The 19,745-nt window shown below is 28.4% G+C and overlaps 2 protein-coding genes across 2 annotated transcripts in view; one reads left to right on the top strand and one right to left on the bottom strand.

Annotated features, from left to right (window-relative positions):
• LOC116769035 (suppressor of lurcher protein 1-like) overlaps window positions 1-3,256 on the top strand; it is a 32,725-nt gene extending 29,469 nt beyond the window's left edge. The window contains exons 12-15 of the mRNA XM_032660014.2: window positions 476-666; window positions 1,003-1,210; window positions 2,567-2,793; window positions 3,120-3,256. Of these exons, the coding sequence (XP_032515905.1) occupies window positions 476-666; window positions 1,003-1,210; window positions 2,567-2,793; window positions 3,120-3,211 (718 nt within the window). The 3' untranslated portion in view covers window positions 3,212-3,256. The remainder of the gene's footprint in view (window positions 1-475; window positions 667-1,002; window positions 1,211-2,566; window positions 2,794-3,119) is intronic.
• A 4,049-nt stretch (window positions 3,257-7,305) lies between these two features.
• LOC116769316 (collagen alpha-1(XI) chain-like) lies at window positions 7,306-12,676 on the bottom strand. Its single transcript, XM_061529412.1, has 14 exons — window positions 12,524-12,676; window positions 11,276-11,337; window positions 11,103-11,142; window positions 11,002-11,021; window positions 10,813-10,861; window positions 10,682-10,731; window positions 9,997-10,131; window positions 9,380-9,433; window positions 9,258-9,293; window positions 9,091-9,115; window positions 8,915-8,998; window positions 8,563-8,741; window positions 8,092-8,283; window positions 7,306-7,995 (listed from the first exon to the last, which is right to left on the bottom strand). Exons 1-14 carry the CDS (start codon window positions 12,591-12,593, stop codon window positions 7,846-7,848), a joined length of 1,146 nt encoding a protein of 381 aa, XP_061385396.1. The 5' UTR covers window positions 12,594-12,676; the 3' UTR covers window positions 7,306-7,845.
• Window positions 12,677-19,745: the final 7,069 nt, after the last annotated feature.

Below are 19,745 nucleotides of genomic sequence, written 5' to 3'. Positions count from 1 at the left end.
CGTGTTTGTAAAGTTAAACAACGATACTGTTATTTTCGGAACATGTCCGTTATTTCACGAAGCATTTCTGTTTTGCATTTAAAACTGTTTTCGAGTCATACATCATCGTTCTAAGACACTTTATGCTATTTTGTTTCTAAAAAGGCATCAACAAGAATAACTTTTATAGTTGAGACACATACTGACGGTGTATTTTCTTAGTTGTTTTTGCTGAATGATGTAATTTTTACTCTTAATTTTTACTACTTTACTACAATTGTTTCCAAGTATATTTAGGAATGACATTTAATTTATATTATTAGATTATTTTTATAGTTAGTTTGACAAATAAAGTTAAAATTTGATTATTTCTAGTCCTTATATCCTGATTCTTAACTATATATTAAAATATTGAAAAATTTTATTGTAACAAAAAACTTACAAAGTTGACTTCTTTCGAATTTTCTATAAATAAAATTGTTTTTGTTTACTACAGCTGCGAGAGTATGGACTCATTTGACGTCTTTTTGTATGTGGACGGTCGACTCGAGAAAATGGCGTCATATTGTGGCAATGACGTACCGAAACCAATAATGTCGAATGGTCCAAAGTTGTCCATCGAGTTTAGGGGTATATACTCGTCAAGATACAGCAGAGGTTTTAAGATAGCGTACTATTTTGTTGAAGGTATTTCCCTTCTCCTATCTACATCAACAATTAATTTTCATAAGCACAAAATACTTCTTTGTGTCACATTTTGTTTACAAGCTTGTTATTTTGTTAAAATAATGATGTTAAATAATTTGTTGCTATAATTTTGTTCAAGATAAAAATTGTTATAAAATTACTCAGACGCAAAAATCACTACTTTTACTTGCATATTTAAAAAAAAGTTTAAAAATTATCATGCTTGTTCTATTCATATGTAATGTACCGCCTGTGGAAGTCTTAATCAGTTTACTTAACTTTTAAAAACCTCAAACTGAACACTACTGCTTGATGACGTATCCTCTTCATAAACAGATTATGCAATCGCTACGGGAAAGCAGCTTTTGGAGTATCCATGTGCCTTCGTATATAATATCACGGATCGACGAAAAGGGGTTATGACGTCACCAAATTATCCGGGCCTCTACCCTAGGGACACTGAGTGCAATTACTTCTTCCACGCTCGAAAGAACGAGAGAGTGCATCTTAAGTTCTCACACTTTGACGTTGAGGGAGTTGTACCGTGAGCATTACTTTATTAATGTTTAATATTAATTTAATATGTATACTAATATTTTAGGGAGATAATTATTACAAGTGTATCTAAATTTCAAAATTATGCATATGAATGTAAATATAAATTTATCATAATTAACAAATACATTCATTTACGAATATGGCGTATTAGTTATATAATACGTATTATTTGGTGACCCGGAAGTCGAGTTTTAATCACTTCATATGCTATACCGAATCTGGTGTGATAGTTTTCAATCTTAAGTGTACCTTCTATTTTATACGAATGTCAATATTATTTCTTTTAACAGATGGATATTATTAATAAACTAAATAAATCTGGGTGTTTGTATATAATTTCTAATAACGGCATTGGGAAACAATTTATCACTAATTCATTGTTTTTTGTAACTTTTAGAAAATAATATTTTACCTATACATATATATTTTTATCGATATTTTATAACGAAACAAAATAAGTGTTATTAGTGTATCTTTTAAGTTAACGTAGCGTATGATCATTGACCTTCAAAATTTTCATTTTCAATTTAATTAATATAAGGGACAAATTTACGCCTTAAAAATGCTCAACAACCTCATAAGTTAGAGCAAAATAAGGAGAAAAAATTTTCATTATTTAAAATATGCTTTATATCAACAGCAAAAAGTTCATTTCCTTACGTACTTATTTTTGTCCAGTTTTGTTGTTTCGTAAAAGACGTTTAATTTGAGGGAAAAGAATATTTTATTAGGAAATTTTCTTTGTTTTTTTGTAAAGTAAATTAACTTTCACCCAAATTCTTAATGAGTTAAGATTAAGTACGCAATGTTTATCAAGGTTTTTTTTAGCTCTTTGTCTTATCAGGTTTTTTATTTAAATTTATGACATCATATTCTATTGCAACCAAGTATAAAATAATATTTCAAACAATAATCATAATCAACAGTAAAACTCTATCTAATAATCTGATCTATCCGATCCATCCGATAAAATTTTAATATCGCTAACCTGGGTATTTAAAAAGCATTTAGTAATATGGCTTCGCAGTAATAAAAGTAATTGTATTTTCAAAGTGATAAATACTTTATTTCCGTTATCTAATATCTAATATATGAAAATCATTTATGGCAGCTTAATTTTGAAAACATTTTCTATCAAAATGTTAGAAGTCACAATTTTTCTGGAAAAAATACTTAACCATAATATTTATCTCCAAGCACATGTATCTAATGATTATGACATTAAAATAAAAAAAATAGTTTCGAAAACAATATAATATGAAGTGGTATTGTAAAATAAAAGTGATCATTTCGAAAAATATGGTTGTTCTAAAAAGCTATTTATGAAAAAATATATTTAAAGATGCGAAGCTGTCTCGGCGAGTGACTACGTGCAATTCTCTAGTCAAATGATAGATATAGATAGTCAAAGATACTGTGGTCAATTGAGAGAGCTGGATGTTGTCTCAAAGAGTAATTTCCTGAGGGTCACCTTCCGTTCCAACGACAGACTGGATGGAACTGGTTTCAAAGCTGAATATATTTTTCTAAAGGACTCTGAAATGCGCAGTGTCAAATCTGAAACAAATGGTAAGGATCTGATTTTATCACTCAATGTCCTTTCTTGTGAAACGTTTAATGCTTTCATGCAGTTTTTTATATTGATTTTATTAGTTGACTTTTTATCAATAAATATTCTATTAAATGCTTCAAATTATTTGATAATATAAATAAATATATTTGCATTTAAGTAGAACCAAGTTAAAACTATAAAGTTATATGATTGGCTGGTTTTGATTCTAAGTCATCTTGCAGTATAATACCGTAATGTAAAATAGTTTAGTTTATTAATATAAGCTACGAGAGGCTCTTTCGTCTATTTGCAAAGCATACAATGCAAACGTTTAATTTTGCAGGTTCTGTTGGACTTCACATTAAAAAAGATCATCTATGGAGGAACTTCTTTAGACTGTTGTTAGCTTTGAGCATAGTTACAATAGTATTATAGTATGTAATAAAATATATAAAGATTAATATATTATTATTGTTAATACAGAGTGGTTTTATTGTTCCCATTTTTATATATTTTAAACAACGACGAACCCTTAATTTATTAACTTTATTAAAAATGTCTCCCGTCGCCTAAGTCGTCAACGTAATAAGTCCATTTTTGTTTTGGGTTTTTCTTGTGGTATTATACAATAAAAAATGAAAAGAAATGTTCTATATGGTCTGATAAAATGAACAATCTGTACTTAGAATCCTTATGAAAAAAATGTATCCTTATGAAAACTAAATGAAAATAGTATCTTTTTAATGAGATCTAAGACTTTAACGAGTTTTATTCATTTAAATGAAACTAATATATTTCGGATATACTACGCGGATTTTATCGAGATCTTGTCTGCCCGTGATCACGGTTGCTGAAAAGTAACCGAAACGTCAAGATTATGTAGTTTTAAAATAATAAAATCCGCGTTGTATATCCGAAATATATTAGTTTCATTTAAATAGTATCTTTTTACCACTACTCTTTTTAATACTACCGTTCCTTAAAAATATTATCAAAACCCGATTTCAAGTTATTCTATTCATATAAATAGTATTTTTTTAATAAACTTATTTCTTCTTAGACTGTTATTATTGGACGTCTTAACAACAGACGTTTTAACAACAAAATTTACATCAACGATGTGAATCATAAAACCCTCGTAAAACTAATATAAAAACTCTTTGTTTGTAGAATTTTTTCTTGAAAATAAAAAAAAAAAATACAAAAACAACTATTTTAAATTATATTACATTTGTATATCAATAATATCTTCGAAGTAAGAAAAAACGCTATTATCACTCCTTGCTGCTAGTACCGTTTCTTAATGTTTTGGCCAAATAATTGAAAAAGAGAGCATCATTATAAAAATGTGACTTGACAAGTTACTTATAGCACTTGTTCAATTTTTTAGTACTGATTAGTATTTAAAAATGTCCAACAATTGCTTTCAAAAACAATGAATAAATTTCTTGACTCTTAAAGCAAAAATAAAGAGAGCGTTGACAATTCTGAACGTGAAAATACTTCTTCTTCTTTTTAGTTAGTGGCATTTCCTTATAGATTTCGGCAATGTCATGTGCCGATGAAAAAATTTATAAAGAAGAAAATTATTTTGAATCCTAAATTGAAATATTGTGTCAGCAACCTATTTTATTTTATATGACTGGTTGAATATAAAATTATTACATTAGTCTCTAAAAAGTAATACGCTTTTGTACCCATTATTATACCCATTGTACCCATTATTATACCCATTTATTTTAATACAAAAAATTATACTTGCATTCATTTATCATTTTTTAATTTATTCAATTAAAAAAAATATTGTCTAATAAATTCATTAAAATCATACGAAATCATTTGTTTTATATATATATATATATATATATATATTTTAATTCATAAATAGAACTAGTATCAAAAGTTGTTATATTATATAGGCCTATTAGGTTTATGTCAGTAAGTCGTTGAATGCGGGACCAATAAGGTTTTAAGGGTTAAATGCTTGTCGTTACAAAGTTTTATAAACAAAGTGAGTAGTTAGTGCGGATGAACGTCATCCAGACGAACCACGGATTTTCGCTTCCAACTTGTTGAAATATAAATGCAAAGTAAAAGTGTGGTGCTAAGTTATAAAACTATGATGCCAATGAAATTTTTTTCCGAATCGTTGGTATTCATCAAATAAAATTTAAGAAAACTGTACATTGTATTTATACGGCAAATTGAATTTCTAATCGTAACTTCAAATATAATAATTATTACTGGGAATTAACAAGAGACAGTCATCCAACTAAAACCTTTAATATTAATTGCATATTCGACACATGCACAATCTGTCAGATTCATTACCGGTTTTAAGGAATAGATTCGAGACAAAAACCCACTGGTTTAAATAAGACACTTTCTCTAACTAAAATTTCAAATCATAAATAGCCGATATTTAAGTAAAAAGACAGCCCATATTAAGGTTACTTAGAAATGATAATATTGGTTTCAAACAAATATTACTTTTCCCACTGTCCTGTATACTTTTCAGGATATATCTAACACAAAATTTATAAATGGGAAAGTAGCTAAATATGTCCTTTATTACGAAGAACAGACAACATATTTGTAAAAATTACATGAGTTCATTTGTAACTTAACAAACTTGTTGCTCTCAAATCATAATACTAATACCAAGAGACAAAAACTCTAAAAAATATAAAATACGTTAGTCAAATACTTAATAGCTAAAAGTTCTGTATGTTATAAAACTTATTTTATGTTTAAATGTTTATTATTTTTCTTATGTTTGCATAATTTGGTTACTATATTACGATAAGCAAATATATTGTTGAATATTTGTTGGCATTGTATTTCGTATTATATATCACAATATCAACATCTACTACTTTTAAATGCAGTACGTATACTCTCTTATAATAATCTTGTAAAAAGTTCTCATATATTTACATGGAAGTTCCTTTCTACTGTGGCAGTCTCAAGCTCGGGGGCATGCTATATAAATAATTTATTTTCGTTCAGGAAACCAATTAAAGATATATTTTTAATTATCTTAAACATAACTTTTAAATCGTTTTCAAAGAAATAATCTTTGTTAATTAACTTAATAACATTTGTTGCTAGGCTCAATTTACCTATGAACGTATTTGCACTAGAGATAGCATTGCAGATAGACTCATACCTAGGCTCGCTTCTGATTCCTATCGTTAGGAATAGGCCCTTACTTACTGCGTGTACATGGAAATCAAAGCTACATACCTTAATTAAGTTGCTTCTCTTGAATAGATTTCAAAAGTGAAATTCATTTAGAGCCAAATTGATATATTTTCTATATTTTAACAGAATAAGGTTTTATGTTAATGTTGAAAAATCCGGATAAAACATTCATCTAGTATACATTTAGACGATGAAATCATGTAGTTCCTTTCAATATATCTCGCATATATATGTAGAAAAATATTCAAATCAACTGGGAAACAGCTTTATTTACGAATTGATAAAACCATCTCTATTTAAAGGGTTGCATCTTATGTAACATAAAATAGAAAAATATTTTGTAAGCAGAGTAAAGTATTATGCTTTGTTTTTCATCTCTATGCTGTTTTTAATAGGGTTATTATTAATTTTAATGCTATCTTCATACGAAAGTTAATTTTAATAGGTACAATATTAAAACATTATCGCTTCGCTTCGCTTCATTAATTTACCGGAGTAAATACTTTACAAAATTTCGCGAACACCGCTCGGGTCATCTAAAATATTCATCACACGGCCACTGCCGTCCTGTCGCACTCAACTTTAGTATTCCCGTATGTATGATACTTACAGAATAATGTATTACGGAACACTATTACAAAGTCGCACAGGGATGGTTTCTAATAAGGTGACCTAAGGAAATTTAATAACAGCTAAGAATATTAAATTTATCTCATTAATTTCACACTTTTTATCTTCCTCGCTAAAAAAGTTGTAAAATTATTAGATAATTAGCGTTATATTTCTTTTGCGGCTTATATAAAATTACTGTATTTATCTTAAATTATCGGTTTTAATAGAGCTTTTTGCTACTAGATTATTTGACTAATAATAAAAAAATTAAGTTTAAATTTTGTCCTGACGTAACTTCATGACGTAATTAAACAACTTATTTAATATGTTGATTTATTACTTCACCGATACGAAACCCTAGCTATTTTATCATTTATGACTTTTTTAGGTATTTATTTCGATGGTACCAAGATATTCAGTGTAAAGAACAAAGTAGATGTAGTCGTAAAGTTTTAATGAGGTCGCTGTAAACCAGATTTAAACTCTTTCTTAAGGTCATAGAAATAATGTAATTATTTTTTTTATTAAAATTATATTTCGTCATAAATTTAGTACAATTTTGGGAGCAAATACATTTAGAAATTATTTAAATAAAATTTAAACCTCAATAGACGGAAATTTGTTGATCTGTTTAAGAAACTAAAATTTTCAATCTTACTAACTTGTATTACACAAGCGAACTGAGAAGAGCTTATAATGTAAGAAAACTAGACTTAATGTATTCTATATAATTTACTAAAAGCGTCATCATAGATAATTAAATTAACATCCTAACTTATAAGGGGAAAATTGTTGAAAGGTCTCTATTTCGGGTGTGTAAGTTTTATGGGTATTCTTGCAAAGAAAACAAAATTAACAAATAAACTATAAACCAAATTCACTAAAAAACGTTAATATTTTTTTTTTATTGAAGTTTTATTATCGTAACTATCGTAATTTATGAAAATAGTTGCATGGGCAAACAGCGACATCTATTAGTAAGTATTGTGAACAAAGAAAAGAACAGAATATTTTGACATCAAGAGATTCCATGACATTAACATAGATGTCACTCAGAAGTGTTATATCTAGTTTTTCTGATAAGTTAGAAATTTCATTAAAATTACTACTATTTTTCATACATTTAACATGTTCTTTTCCTTTAATAATTTAATTCAATATTCCAATACTTTCTGTTACTCTACTTAGTGAAATACTTAACTTCGCTAATAATTTAAAAAGTAATTTTAGACAATTGAATATTTTTCATATTATTATTTAAAGCATAGGCTTGTCAGCTCAATATAAACTTTTTGAATGGTATCTCCTATAATGTCCCCTAAGTAAAAATCAACAGGAAGGTAACTTGTTATGTCAGATTCAATTTCTATAGTCGAACTTTTTAATTCATTCTTCTTAGCGTCCTGCAATTAAAAAATATAAATAATTTAATTCGATGGACTAATACGCTGTATAAATATTATTAAAAACAAATTAATTTTCAATGCATGTTTTGTTACCTTGCACCCATTACTCTTTTCGGGTATAACAAATTTTATTGGAGTTTTGGGGCTCGATATATTACTTATAATATTTCCATTCCATGTCATTATTCTCAATGACTCAACTGGACTGTTGAAACAATGATATTTCATGGTGAGCTGAAAGCCCTCTGACTTCGTCATGAGATATAACAACCTTGAAAAATCTTGCTGAAAAATAAAACGTTTTAAAACATTTTTACCATTTATATAGTCACAAAGAGTTTCAATGAAATTTAATATTTTGTTGTGTACACAACTAAAATCTTTATGGCTTATTTAATTTCATTAATTATTTCGTATTATAGTTCAGTTTAAATCCTGTGTCATGGACTTTTAGCACCAGTAAAGTTTATGTAATAAGGCTTACTTATCTCCAATTAATTCAATAAAGTTTTTTAACATTAGTATATTGTTTATATACGCATAGTAATAAAACTAATAACTTACATCATATAGTTTTTTCACGGTGAATCCTAAAGTACTTAGCCAAAAACCTTTTTTATCTTTAAATTCATATGCTGAGGTATTAAAGTTGGAGCTCCTAAGACGATCCGGTAGCTTAATACAGGTTTTGTATCCTTCGCAATTAACTTCGAAACTTCGTGAGGGATTGATGTAAAAAGAACCTTAAAGAAAATTATATTATTGTTATCAGAACGAATGTAAATTTTAAAATTTGAGAGATGTGAATTCATTTTCGACCTTTATGAAGATTAGCTATAAGGAACATAATATAAAAAAGAAACAAATTAATTTACATATAGTACGAAATTAATACGTTCTAAAACAACTAGCTTACCATCATCAGGAATTGATGAACAGGTGTATGCTGGCATTGATTTTGAACCCACATTATTTAGCCCCGATTCCGCTGCTGATAAACCTACAAAAATCAGAATTAAAATTGAACGCAATGCTAAAGGTCACTAAAGTTTCAATAAATTTTATAAAGCTGTGGAAAAGTTTTTCCCTCACCTTCACAATCTTTTCCATTTTCTCCCTAAAAAGAATTATAAGATTATTTAATAAGAAGTATTTAGTTTAAATTGGTTCTTAATTTTCACTTCTTAATTTTATAAGATCATTTTATTTAGTATATAAATTAGACGATTTTCACTTAACTTCATATAAGAATTATTTACCTTTGGTCCCTGCTCTCCTGTGTCTCCTTTATCTCCCTTTAAATTTAAAAAAGTTTTATATTATTATATATTAAAAAACTATATAATAAAATATTGAAAAAAACTACTGTCTATATTTTTACCTTCGGACCAGTTAAGCCTATGTTGCCGGGTGAACCCATTACACCTTTATCGCCCTACATTTATAAAAAGAAACATTAAACAAAAACAGGTCATGTATGTAATATTTTGGATATTATATGTATGTAGTATATGTTTAAAAATTCCATGAAAATTTCAAAAACTAAGTTAAACGCACAAAACAATAAAAAAATTAGCGTCATCTATTTTATAGTTTTTATAGTCAGTCAGAAAAATTAGTTTTTCTGGAATTGTCGACTGTTGAGACCAATTACTTTTTTTTATGAAATAATTTTAGCTTTACTCTGTGAAATTTTTTTGCTCCTTAAATATATGACTAGAAGAAATGTTTTAAAATATAAAGCTCATAATTTATTATAATAAAAGTTTATGGAAGTGTGCCAAATAATTTCATAGCGTGGAATATATGGACATTATTTTGTCATGGTACATTTTACATATACGAATACGCACATTGACTAATAAAAAAAAAAATACTTTGAAGGCAGTTTTATAACTATATTATATTTAGGGTTTTCGGTATTATTGCATAGATAGATTGCTATTAGTTATTTATATATCAAGATACCTATATTGCATAGTTTTAATAATGTTTTACCTTTGCGCCATCTAACCCACGTGATCCTAGCGATCCTTTCTCACCCCTTTCCCCTTTTTCTCCATTTTCACCTTTTTCTCCCCTCTCTCCCTTTTCACCTTTCTCTCCCTTTTCACCTTTTCCTCCCTTTTCTACCTAAGTAATACAAAATTAAGTAAATTTTACTAATTTATCCAAAATTTTGGACCACCGAATAAGCATAATGCTGTGAATTTTTAAAATGTTCAATGGAGAATATTTATTATAATTCAGGTCCAGGAATAGGAAGGACACGAGAATTTTATAGGAAAAAAGAAATAAGTACTGCAAGAGTGAATACTGGGAGGCGCTCTCATTCATCGAACGTAATGGAAAAGTGATAACTTCTGTAAAGCGACTTCTTTTAGTGAATGCCATTCCTGGACAAATTATTGTGAACGTACTATTTTAATATAAGAAAATTAAAATAGCAGAATTTGAATTTTTGTTATCCTTACAAATTTTTCATACTGTTTACATTTTATTTATGGCAAATATTATGCATTTTATAATATCACGATTAATGTCAGTTTTTTATGTCTCTGTGATGTGTTACATAACGGATGGAAGAAAATTAAGAACCTTCTTTAAAAACAAATCTATTGAAAGACCCGAAAAGAGTATTTTCTTAAATATTTTTTTTAAGTGACGAATAAATTTAAGTTACCGTTGTAGTAAGCACAGGGCCTTTTGTTGCATTGTCTTCCTTACTTCCACCTGCAGGAGAAATTAGTTTTTTTATTTTAGAAGTAGTTGCAATCCATTTTATTTCGATTATAAATAAATGCGCAGACTTACAATCACTTGGATTGGTAGAACTGTTCCATGCTACTTTACTTTTTATTTTCTGAAAATATATTTTACATTTAATAATAATTACATATAATAAGTTTTTTTATTTACATTTTAAAAATAGGCAAAAGGTGTTCAAAAACCAGATCATATTATGTTTAATAAAATTCTAAATTAAGGAATTCCGGTACTTACAATTCTTAAATTAGGCCCATCTAAAAAAAATATAAGGTCATTGTCGTTCAAAAACAATCAATTCATTTTAGTCAATATAAAAAATAAAAATTTTAGGATACCTTTACTAGCTGTTACATTGCCGCTTAAGCTACCTTGTCTCTGAAAGGATAAAGAAGTGTGCGTATAATGATGACATATATTTTACAACATATTTTTTATATAATCATTTAATTATGTAAAAAATATTATATGAATAGATTTTGATGCCTATTAGTACAAAATGTTTACTTACGAATGAAACTGAAGAGTCACTGCAATTTAGTTTAGTGGGCTCTGGTGGCATTTCGATACATCCTATAAAAGAAAACGTCGGTTTCATGTGTTTAGAAAATGATTTGTGAATTAATGGTCTTAGAAATGGTTTATAGTTTTAAGTAATGTTACAGAAGCATAGCAAAGTGTTTCAATGAAACGGGTTTCTAGCTTAAAAGGAGAAAGTCTTTTTTTCATCAAAAATCTCTCATATAATTAATAAATACAAAAAAAGGAAATTACATCTGTACTAGCAACTAAAACTTAAATCTCTGTTTGTAATTTCAAACAACCTGCTTTTCACTAAACGCACATGAAAAGATGTAAAATACTCGCATCGAAACTGCAACTTCTTTTAAATTTTGCGTGTGTGTCCGTTTGTTTGAGATTATCTCAAAAATGATATGAATGAAATTTCACTCGCTTTCAGTTATTTTTATAAGAAGTAACGAAAAACTAAGGAGGAAAAACGAAAAGGACGATGACGCTTATTTTAAAAGGGGCTTAATAAGCGAGCAAAGCTGCAGGCAACAGTCTGAATAAATAAAATATCATTAATAAACAAAATACAATAAAATAAAATTAAATGTAATATATTTAATTACATTTGTTAAAAACAATTTGTTATACCATATATTCAGAAAAATAGTTACTTGTCAAATACATATCCCCTTTATAGGGAATTGTAAAATAAAAATTTCTCATTGATAATCATTCATAATATTATTAATTATTATTAAATTGTCACACAATACACTTTACTAGTGAAGTTAAATTCTTTTTAGTTATAATAAACAAAAAACTGTCAATAATTAGATAACGTATGATTTTAATTATTTAATTGCTTCATCTTATGATTCCCATAAAAACTATTACGTCAGGCCTAAACTTTATTAGTGAGGAACTTGAACCAATGACAAAACCTTGAATAGCTTATAACAAAGATAAGATGCTCTACTATATTGGGCAAAAGATATTTCTATAAATAGTGTTATTAAGTTTATCATAATAAATATATTTAGTAAAAATATGCTTACCTAAATTAAACTAGTGTTATTCGGATTTACTACCCGGATTTTATTATTTAAAAACTACATAATCCCGACGTTTCGGTTACTTTGCAGCAACAGTGATCACGGGCAGACGAGGAGTGCGTAGTAAATCCGAATAACCCTAGTTTCATTTAAATGAATACTCGCGAAAATCTTAGATCTCATAATATGCTTACCTATTGGCATCACAGAAAAGTCACAAAAAATTAAAACAAGTACAATTATTAAGCGTCTAAACCCTTCCATGGTTAAGGAAGTAGTGGCTATGAAATAATTATGAAACAAAACAAGGAAATAAATTAATAAAATATAATGGGGAAACCTTAAATTAAAACGCAGTCATTGTCTCTATTTTGAAATTTATATAGTGACCACAAAAATCTGATATTAGTCGAAAAGACTGACATGTCCTAAATAGAAAAAAGATAAAACGTACCTAGTATTACTCTAGCGAAATAAGCTAAAAAGAAATATAAAATTAAATTGTATTCTTTGGAAGGTGACAATAGTACATGAAATAGAAATAAATTTAAGTAATATGATTGACTTATAATAACTGAATTATAATTATGTACGCCATCTAGAGGATATTAGTGAAATATTTGAATTTTATAAAGGACATCGTATACGTGCCACGTAGACAGAAGCAGTTGAAATGTCAAATTATTCTGCAACATTTCAAAAGATGGCGCTGCCTTTCATTTCACATTTCATTTTTGATCATAATTAATTTACAATCCTCTTACTCTAAATACATTAAATGGATAAAATTGTAATAATTTTGTTCAATCGCAAATAAATGTTTTCAAGATACCACATACATATTATCCGAACGATAAGCGGTTCAGGGAAAACGTTAAATGAGGTCATAAGATTAATTCCAGTAAATTTTAGGAATTCTAATAATATATTGAAGGTAATTGTACACATTGTACACATTTATATTTTTCTAATATCTATAGTTTATATCATTCGTATTTATTGTAAGATGTTAGGTATAACAAGCAATTAAGAATTCTTGTTAAAATACAGTAGTCGCTTTTGGTCACATTAGGTTATGAATTAATAAAGGAGATATTTTTCAGTTCTCATATAATTTTGATAACTATAATTAATAGATAAAGCATCTTGTCTACCCGTGGTCACGTTTGCTGTATGTAGTTTTTAAAATAATAAAATATTAAAATCCGAAATATATTAGTTTCATTTAAATGAATATTCGCGAAAGTCTTAGATCTCATTACATATAAAGCAGTTAAACTTCGCAAATCTTTAGTATAAAGAACTGTAATGTTAATATAATATTAGTTAGGAAGTGTTAACAAATATGTTTGTGGTATTTATTGACGATTGACGGTTTAATTATAATGCATTAGAGATCAAATAAAGTAAGTTTGGATAAAAAAAAATATTTAAATTATATTTTTTAAATGTTTTTTTCACATTATCAAAAGTAAGATGGAGTAATACGAATACTACTGTTTAAATATATATATTTTAAATACTGTTGATTAGATTTATTGACGTAACTTTTAATTTATTGTTCCGCAATTTCTAAGGTTTCTAAAAGTTTTCATTATCATTTGAGTTATATTCCAAATAAGTGGAATATATATATTAAGAGTTTTTAATATATGGTCGCTCCGGCTTAAAGAGCGGCTTAGTGAATATGGTAAAATATTTAATATGTTTCGGCGACAACGCCATTTTGTGGCGGGGGGAATAAAACTGTTAGCTATAAGTTTATTAGAATATTAAAATTTGCTAATGTTTGTAAATAAGTAGGAATGTAAACTAATAATCGGATTGTTGTATATAAATGGGTAGCGAGGGCGGCTTAGAATCAGTGTTCGGTACATCGAGATACAGCGTTATTACGATCTTAATAAAGTGCTTATTGGAGTCTGTTTAATACCATGTTTAAATTGGTAAACAAACCCTAGCTTGTAACAAAATATTAGAATGGTTGACTTTTATAATGTAAAATATTATTATCAAAGCAGTACATTTTCAAATTGAATATATCAGTAATATATTTTCATTAATAGTTTGCGATTTGTGCGTCAAGTAGTTTAAAAAAAAAAAACTAAATTTATTGTTTTTAAGCAACTTGGATGTCAATGAAATTTCTTTTGACTTCATCCATTTTCTGGGATTGTAAAAACAATAGAAATCAAATTCTGTTAGTCATATATATGTATACATATATATGAAATTTCTATCTCGATACAAGTTAATTTAAAAGACTTTCTTCTCGTTGTTTCATGTATTAGCAAAGTTTTTGAGTATGTAAATAACATACGTTTGTACGAAAATTTTTGTTATATGACAGCAATTCTGATATTTAAAAATACTCATTCTTGAAACATAATATTTTTTTATTAACCTTTGATATCTTAATATATCTTTTGATAGGCAACAAAACGCTGAAGAAACTAAACAATACATTCTATTTAAAAAAAAATATCGAGTAGTGTTGGCGTGACGTACTTCTATAATTTTATTTATATTGAATGTATTCATGTCCACTTATAGTTTTATATTAAAAGTTTTCAAAATGATGATCATAAAATTACACAAGATCTGAAATTAAATTAAATTTCTGTTTCAATCTTTGCAATAAAATGCTCTATTGAAATCGTTCAAGCATGGGAGGAATTGTATTGTAAATAATTAGATAATTTCGTGATATTAATTTTTGTGAGCTTAAAAGTTTTATAACATTTGATTACTTCTATAGTCCATACTTATTCAAATTCTTTGATACCGTACTTTTGTTATGAATGAACACGGTTATGGAACTTCTCTGTAAGATAGCTGTTATAGCTGTTACGGTTTAGTTATCCAGCTAAAGCTTAGTATCGTATTTTTTCTGTAAGAAGGAATAGTATCCTATAAAATAACGAGTAATACACAGCTATATAACGGTAAAGTGAATTAGAGGAAAACTTACGGAGGGATAACATTCCATAAGTTTCTATTTTAATGAATCGTGGATGAAACACGTTCCTTGTGAATGGAGGGATAAGGCACATGATGTAACTATTTATTAAAAAAAAGGTAGTAGAAGTTAAAAGAGATATTGACCGAGCAATCCTTGTGACCTACAGCGTAGATGATAATTTCTATGTTCATTGACTAAATCAAATTATAAAAAAGTGTTTTTGTGAGTATAAAATTTCAAAATTTATTGGACAAAATAGCGTTTGAGTTGATTTTTTGTCTGTGATAGCAAAAGCTAATCTAGTTTATTTCCGTTTAAAAAGGATACTAACCCTACGGCATAAAGTCTGTGTCGTAAGCAGAAGTTATCTGCGGAACAAAGCTATTCCAAATACAAAGGCACCGCAGGAAATTAAATTTCATTTTTTTTCTCTTTTTATTTGTTTGTAAATTGATGTTTTCGGTTTCAAATTCAAATTTTCTAACAACATTCAAATGGAAAATGGACCTACTAATAAAAATTTTGAAAATTTTAATTTAAATTTATGTTATTGTGTTGTGAAGCCATTGTCATCATCATCATCATTATCATGAGCCTATACTGGTCCACTGCTGGACATAGGCCTCTCCAATTGCACGCCACTGAGATCTATTTTCGGCTACTCACATCCAGCTCCTTTTTTTTTATGACGCAGGGAAACTCTTTTTACGAGCCGTCTCACCGGCCTTGGTGGGGCCGGAGAGGATGTGTGAGACTCGACCTGGGCAGGTCCCTACTCACTAAAACCACTGCCAAAGCCATCGGCCGCTATGTTGGTGCACCCCGGATCTGTCAGCGACAGGGCACACCAGCGACTGGCCGGTCCTGGCAAAGACCGGACTTACTCCCTCGGAGAAAGGGGGTGATCCCGGCAATTAGGACCGCCCCGACGAAGCCGGGCTTTTATAGGAGCCGGGTTACCAGTCCGACCCAGCCCGGAGCGCAGGGCGCTATTACTCGCATCCAGCTCCTGCCAGCCATCTTGCGCAAGAAGAAGCCATTGTATCTGGAGTATAAATTCATCTATAGTATATTATTCTACTGTATAAATTAAGGGATTTATTTCCGTTTCAGCCATTACAAATGAAAGCTTTTTATAAAAATGTTTTTTTACTTTTTTTTATTAAAGTTTGTTATTTAGTTTTTTGCGGATTTATTATGGACTTATTCTGATATGAATTCTTAACTGTCTATGTAAAGTATTTTTTGGTAAGCTTGATACTAAGTTTTGAAATTATCTGGTTCATCTGTCGCGTACGCTGGCAATCGTAAATAACATATAATCAAACACAATTTTGAAGGGAGCAATGCCAGTATTACTATTTTTGTTTCTTTAATTCATACTTCTACATCTAGAACCTTAAATAAAAGATGTCATTCAAAGTCATTAGTTTGAATAAAGTATTAATAAATTATTAAATTTTGTTTTAATAATAAAACAGTTATTTAAAATGATAAATAATATTTTAATTTCATGTTCTTATTCATACGTAGATAATTGGTTTTAAGTTAAATGACAAATAATCTATGATTCGGGATACAAAGAGGCTGGTGGCACATGAGTCGGAGAGACGGCGACATTTAAAGGTAAACGACGCATACCAGTGAGCGTGCTAAATTAACATGTAATTAAAATACATGTTTTAACATTGAATTTTCTTTTAATCTCCAAAATTTGAGATTTTTGGAATCTTTAAACATTCATATCTCTAAAAATGTTAACTTTATCGCGAAAAGTCATACGATATGATTTGTATTGCAAAAAAAGAATGTTAAAAAAAATATGGTTGAAAAATTACAATTCCTTGTAATTGCTTAAACAATTTTGATTTGATCAATACAAGTCGGGGTTGCCATGCATTTATATCAGCAGAAGGGCAATTGGAAGAGGGTTGTATAAAAATTGAGGTCGAAGAGTTTTCGGTACCCAATTTTTTGATACTCAGATTCCTCCAGGAACTAATTGGGTACAGATACATAACTATTACTCCCATTCAAAGTTATTGTTCAACTTATGCTCCTACTATTACTTATTAATTATCGTAATTAGGTTATTCATTGAAACACTTACATTGAAACACTTAATCTGAGAAAAGACAATCTCGTTAGTTAGTGAATTCCTCGTTTAGATTTAATCAAGAAAGTTTGATAATTCTAAACGACTTACTGCCAAAATTAATCGTTCTTGTTATAAGACGACCAAATTAGAGTAATCACGTCTAAAACTATATGTTTGCTGCGATATACCCATTATCATATAATACGTCACTTGTTAGATAATACTACCAAATTTTTTTTATTGTCTATCGTATATGGCTTGGCACAAGAAAATCTTTCTTATCAGTTTACTAGGTGTAACCTGACAAGATCGTTTTGTGAATTATATTAAATAAAGTTCAAGTATAAAGTGAATTACCTAAAACGCGTTTGGTTGTTTCTTCATCTAAAAATCTATCAAAATATTCATAATATTTGCTTCTTTTGGTAAGAAAATTCATGGATTGTTAACATAATTTTTTATCATTCGTTTATTTTTTCGAACTCATAGTTTTGGAACTCTTTTGAAAACAAAATAAAAGGATCGAAGTAACAATTATGACTACCATTAAGTTTTTATAATAATTGATGACAGCCACAAGTTATTTTTATATCCCATCCGTCATTGGTGCTGATAGAGCCGATACATACATTATGTAATTCGCCCGAATCTTTACTTTTTGAAATTTTATGTAAAATAATAAAAAAGTCAAATATATATAATTTTTTCCTCTCAAAGCTGTTGATTTTAAACGAACAAAAAGAAACTAGGTTAATGTTTTTTTTAAATATCTAAAATTTAATTTTGTTGTTATATTGTTTACAAAATATATATCAGACCGGTATCAGATAATAATGTTACATGTAACATACGGACCGAAGAATCAAGAGATCTAACGAAGTGAAAGAGAAACAAAGAAAATATGTCTCAATAACGTGTATGTTGACCTGAAATATATGATGATTTCATTTTTCAAAATAGATATCGACTTCTTTATGTTAAGACTTATAGACAAAAATATATAACTCTGAAAAGAGAAAAATTTATAATGTGTTATATACCATACGAAGACACTAGAATTATTGTGACTTAGAGTTTGATCGCGGAAATTTTTACAATGTTTTAAAATCATTAAATACATATGTTTCATGTTTTATTTGTTTAATTCAAATGATGAAAGGTGTTACTTTAATAGTAAATTAAATCAATAGATATTCCCCATAAAAATGAAGCTTAGTTTGCATTCGAAGTAAGTTCTAATTGTCTAAATATATATATATATATATATTGACCATAAGTTAAAACTCATTAAAGGAATTTATTGTTTTACTTGGTAATGGTATTAATAGTTGCAAAGTGTTTTTCTTTTTTATGGTAAAGCTAACAAGAAATAACAACTTGTTATAAAATGAAAACAATTCTTTAAATTGTTATTATAAAATATAAAACACCGTGAATCTAACCAATAATAACTATCTATATACATAGTGTCGCGTCTTAAAGATCAGCTGTACGAGTACTGTAGAATGTTTTCGACATTCAGCGGCAGCACCATATCGTGACGAGTGGGCGAACTATTAGCTATACGCTTACCAAAACATTGCTTTTGTTCATGTTAACTTAAACAAATAGAAATAAAAACAAGAATGTTTTGGAATGATCTAGCTATCAGGTTGTCGTATATTAACCGACCGCTAGGTTTTAAGGAGTCTTACGAGAAGTGACATACAAACGATAAGGACGATATAACCTGCTATTATAATAAAGTGAATATTTCTGTCTTCTATTTAATACCGTCTTAATATTGCTAATCAAACCCTAGCTCGTAAAATTTTTAAATAGTTCTTTCCGAAGTCTGTGACTCCTAAATTATACTCTTCTTCAAAGACTTCGTTTTCTTCGAAGAGTAAAAAATTCTCATTTGTTAGGTAGGACATTAGGTTTAATAAACTGAGTGCTTCAATTAAGTAAATTCTACAATGCTTAGATGAAATATAAATTGCACAAGGTCAAAATCATTACATATTCACAACTAATCCACAGAATAGAATTTAAAAATCTCTTTTAGTAAAAGTTACTAAACAATTTTATAGAAATAAATCTTTGTGAGTTATTCAAACTCCCCAGGAGCTCGCCAGAGTCGGTAAACGATTGCTTCCATGCATTTCTCTTGAATTCTTTTATAAGGAACTGTTCCTCGGCTTACCTGATCGGAGTGCCAAACAATATCTTAACTTTCTAAAGAAATTGCCGGTTTGTCCGGACAAAAGTCTTTGATTTGTTTGCAAAATTATTAGCTTAATATGTTTAGAGTCTTTTGACTCTAAAAAGTGGGCCCGTATTAATCGTGATCTTGATCGAGTGTGAAAAGAGGACC

This window comes from Danaus plexippus, chromosome 5, assembly GCF_018135715.1.
Source record: "Danaus plexippus chromosome 5, MEX_DaPlex, whole genome shotgun sequence".
Lineage (NCBI taxonomy): Eukaryota > Metazoa > Arthropoda > Insecta > Lepidoptera > Nymphalidae > Danaus > Danaus plexippus.
This window is presented reverse-complemented; position numbering and strand designations above follow the sequence as displayed.

What these genes read in the sequence shown, in the direction of transcription:
- LOC116769316 (XM_061529412.1), bottom strand. Translation starts at nt 12,593, where the DNA reads ATGGAAGGGTTTAGACGCTTAATAATTGTACTTGTTTTAATTTTTTGT. An exon ending in GTGGGTTAGATGGCGCAAAG is followed by an intron (nt 9,434 to 9,996) that starts GTAAAACATTAT and finishes TTATAAATGTAG; the next exon opens with GGCGATAAAGGTGTAATGGG. An exon ending in TAGGCTTAACTGGTCCGAAG is followed by an intron (nt 9,294 to 9,379) that starts GTAAAAATATAG and finishes TTAAATTTAAAG; the next exon opens with GGAGATAAAGGAGACACAGG.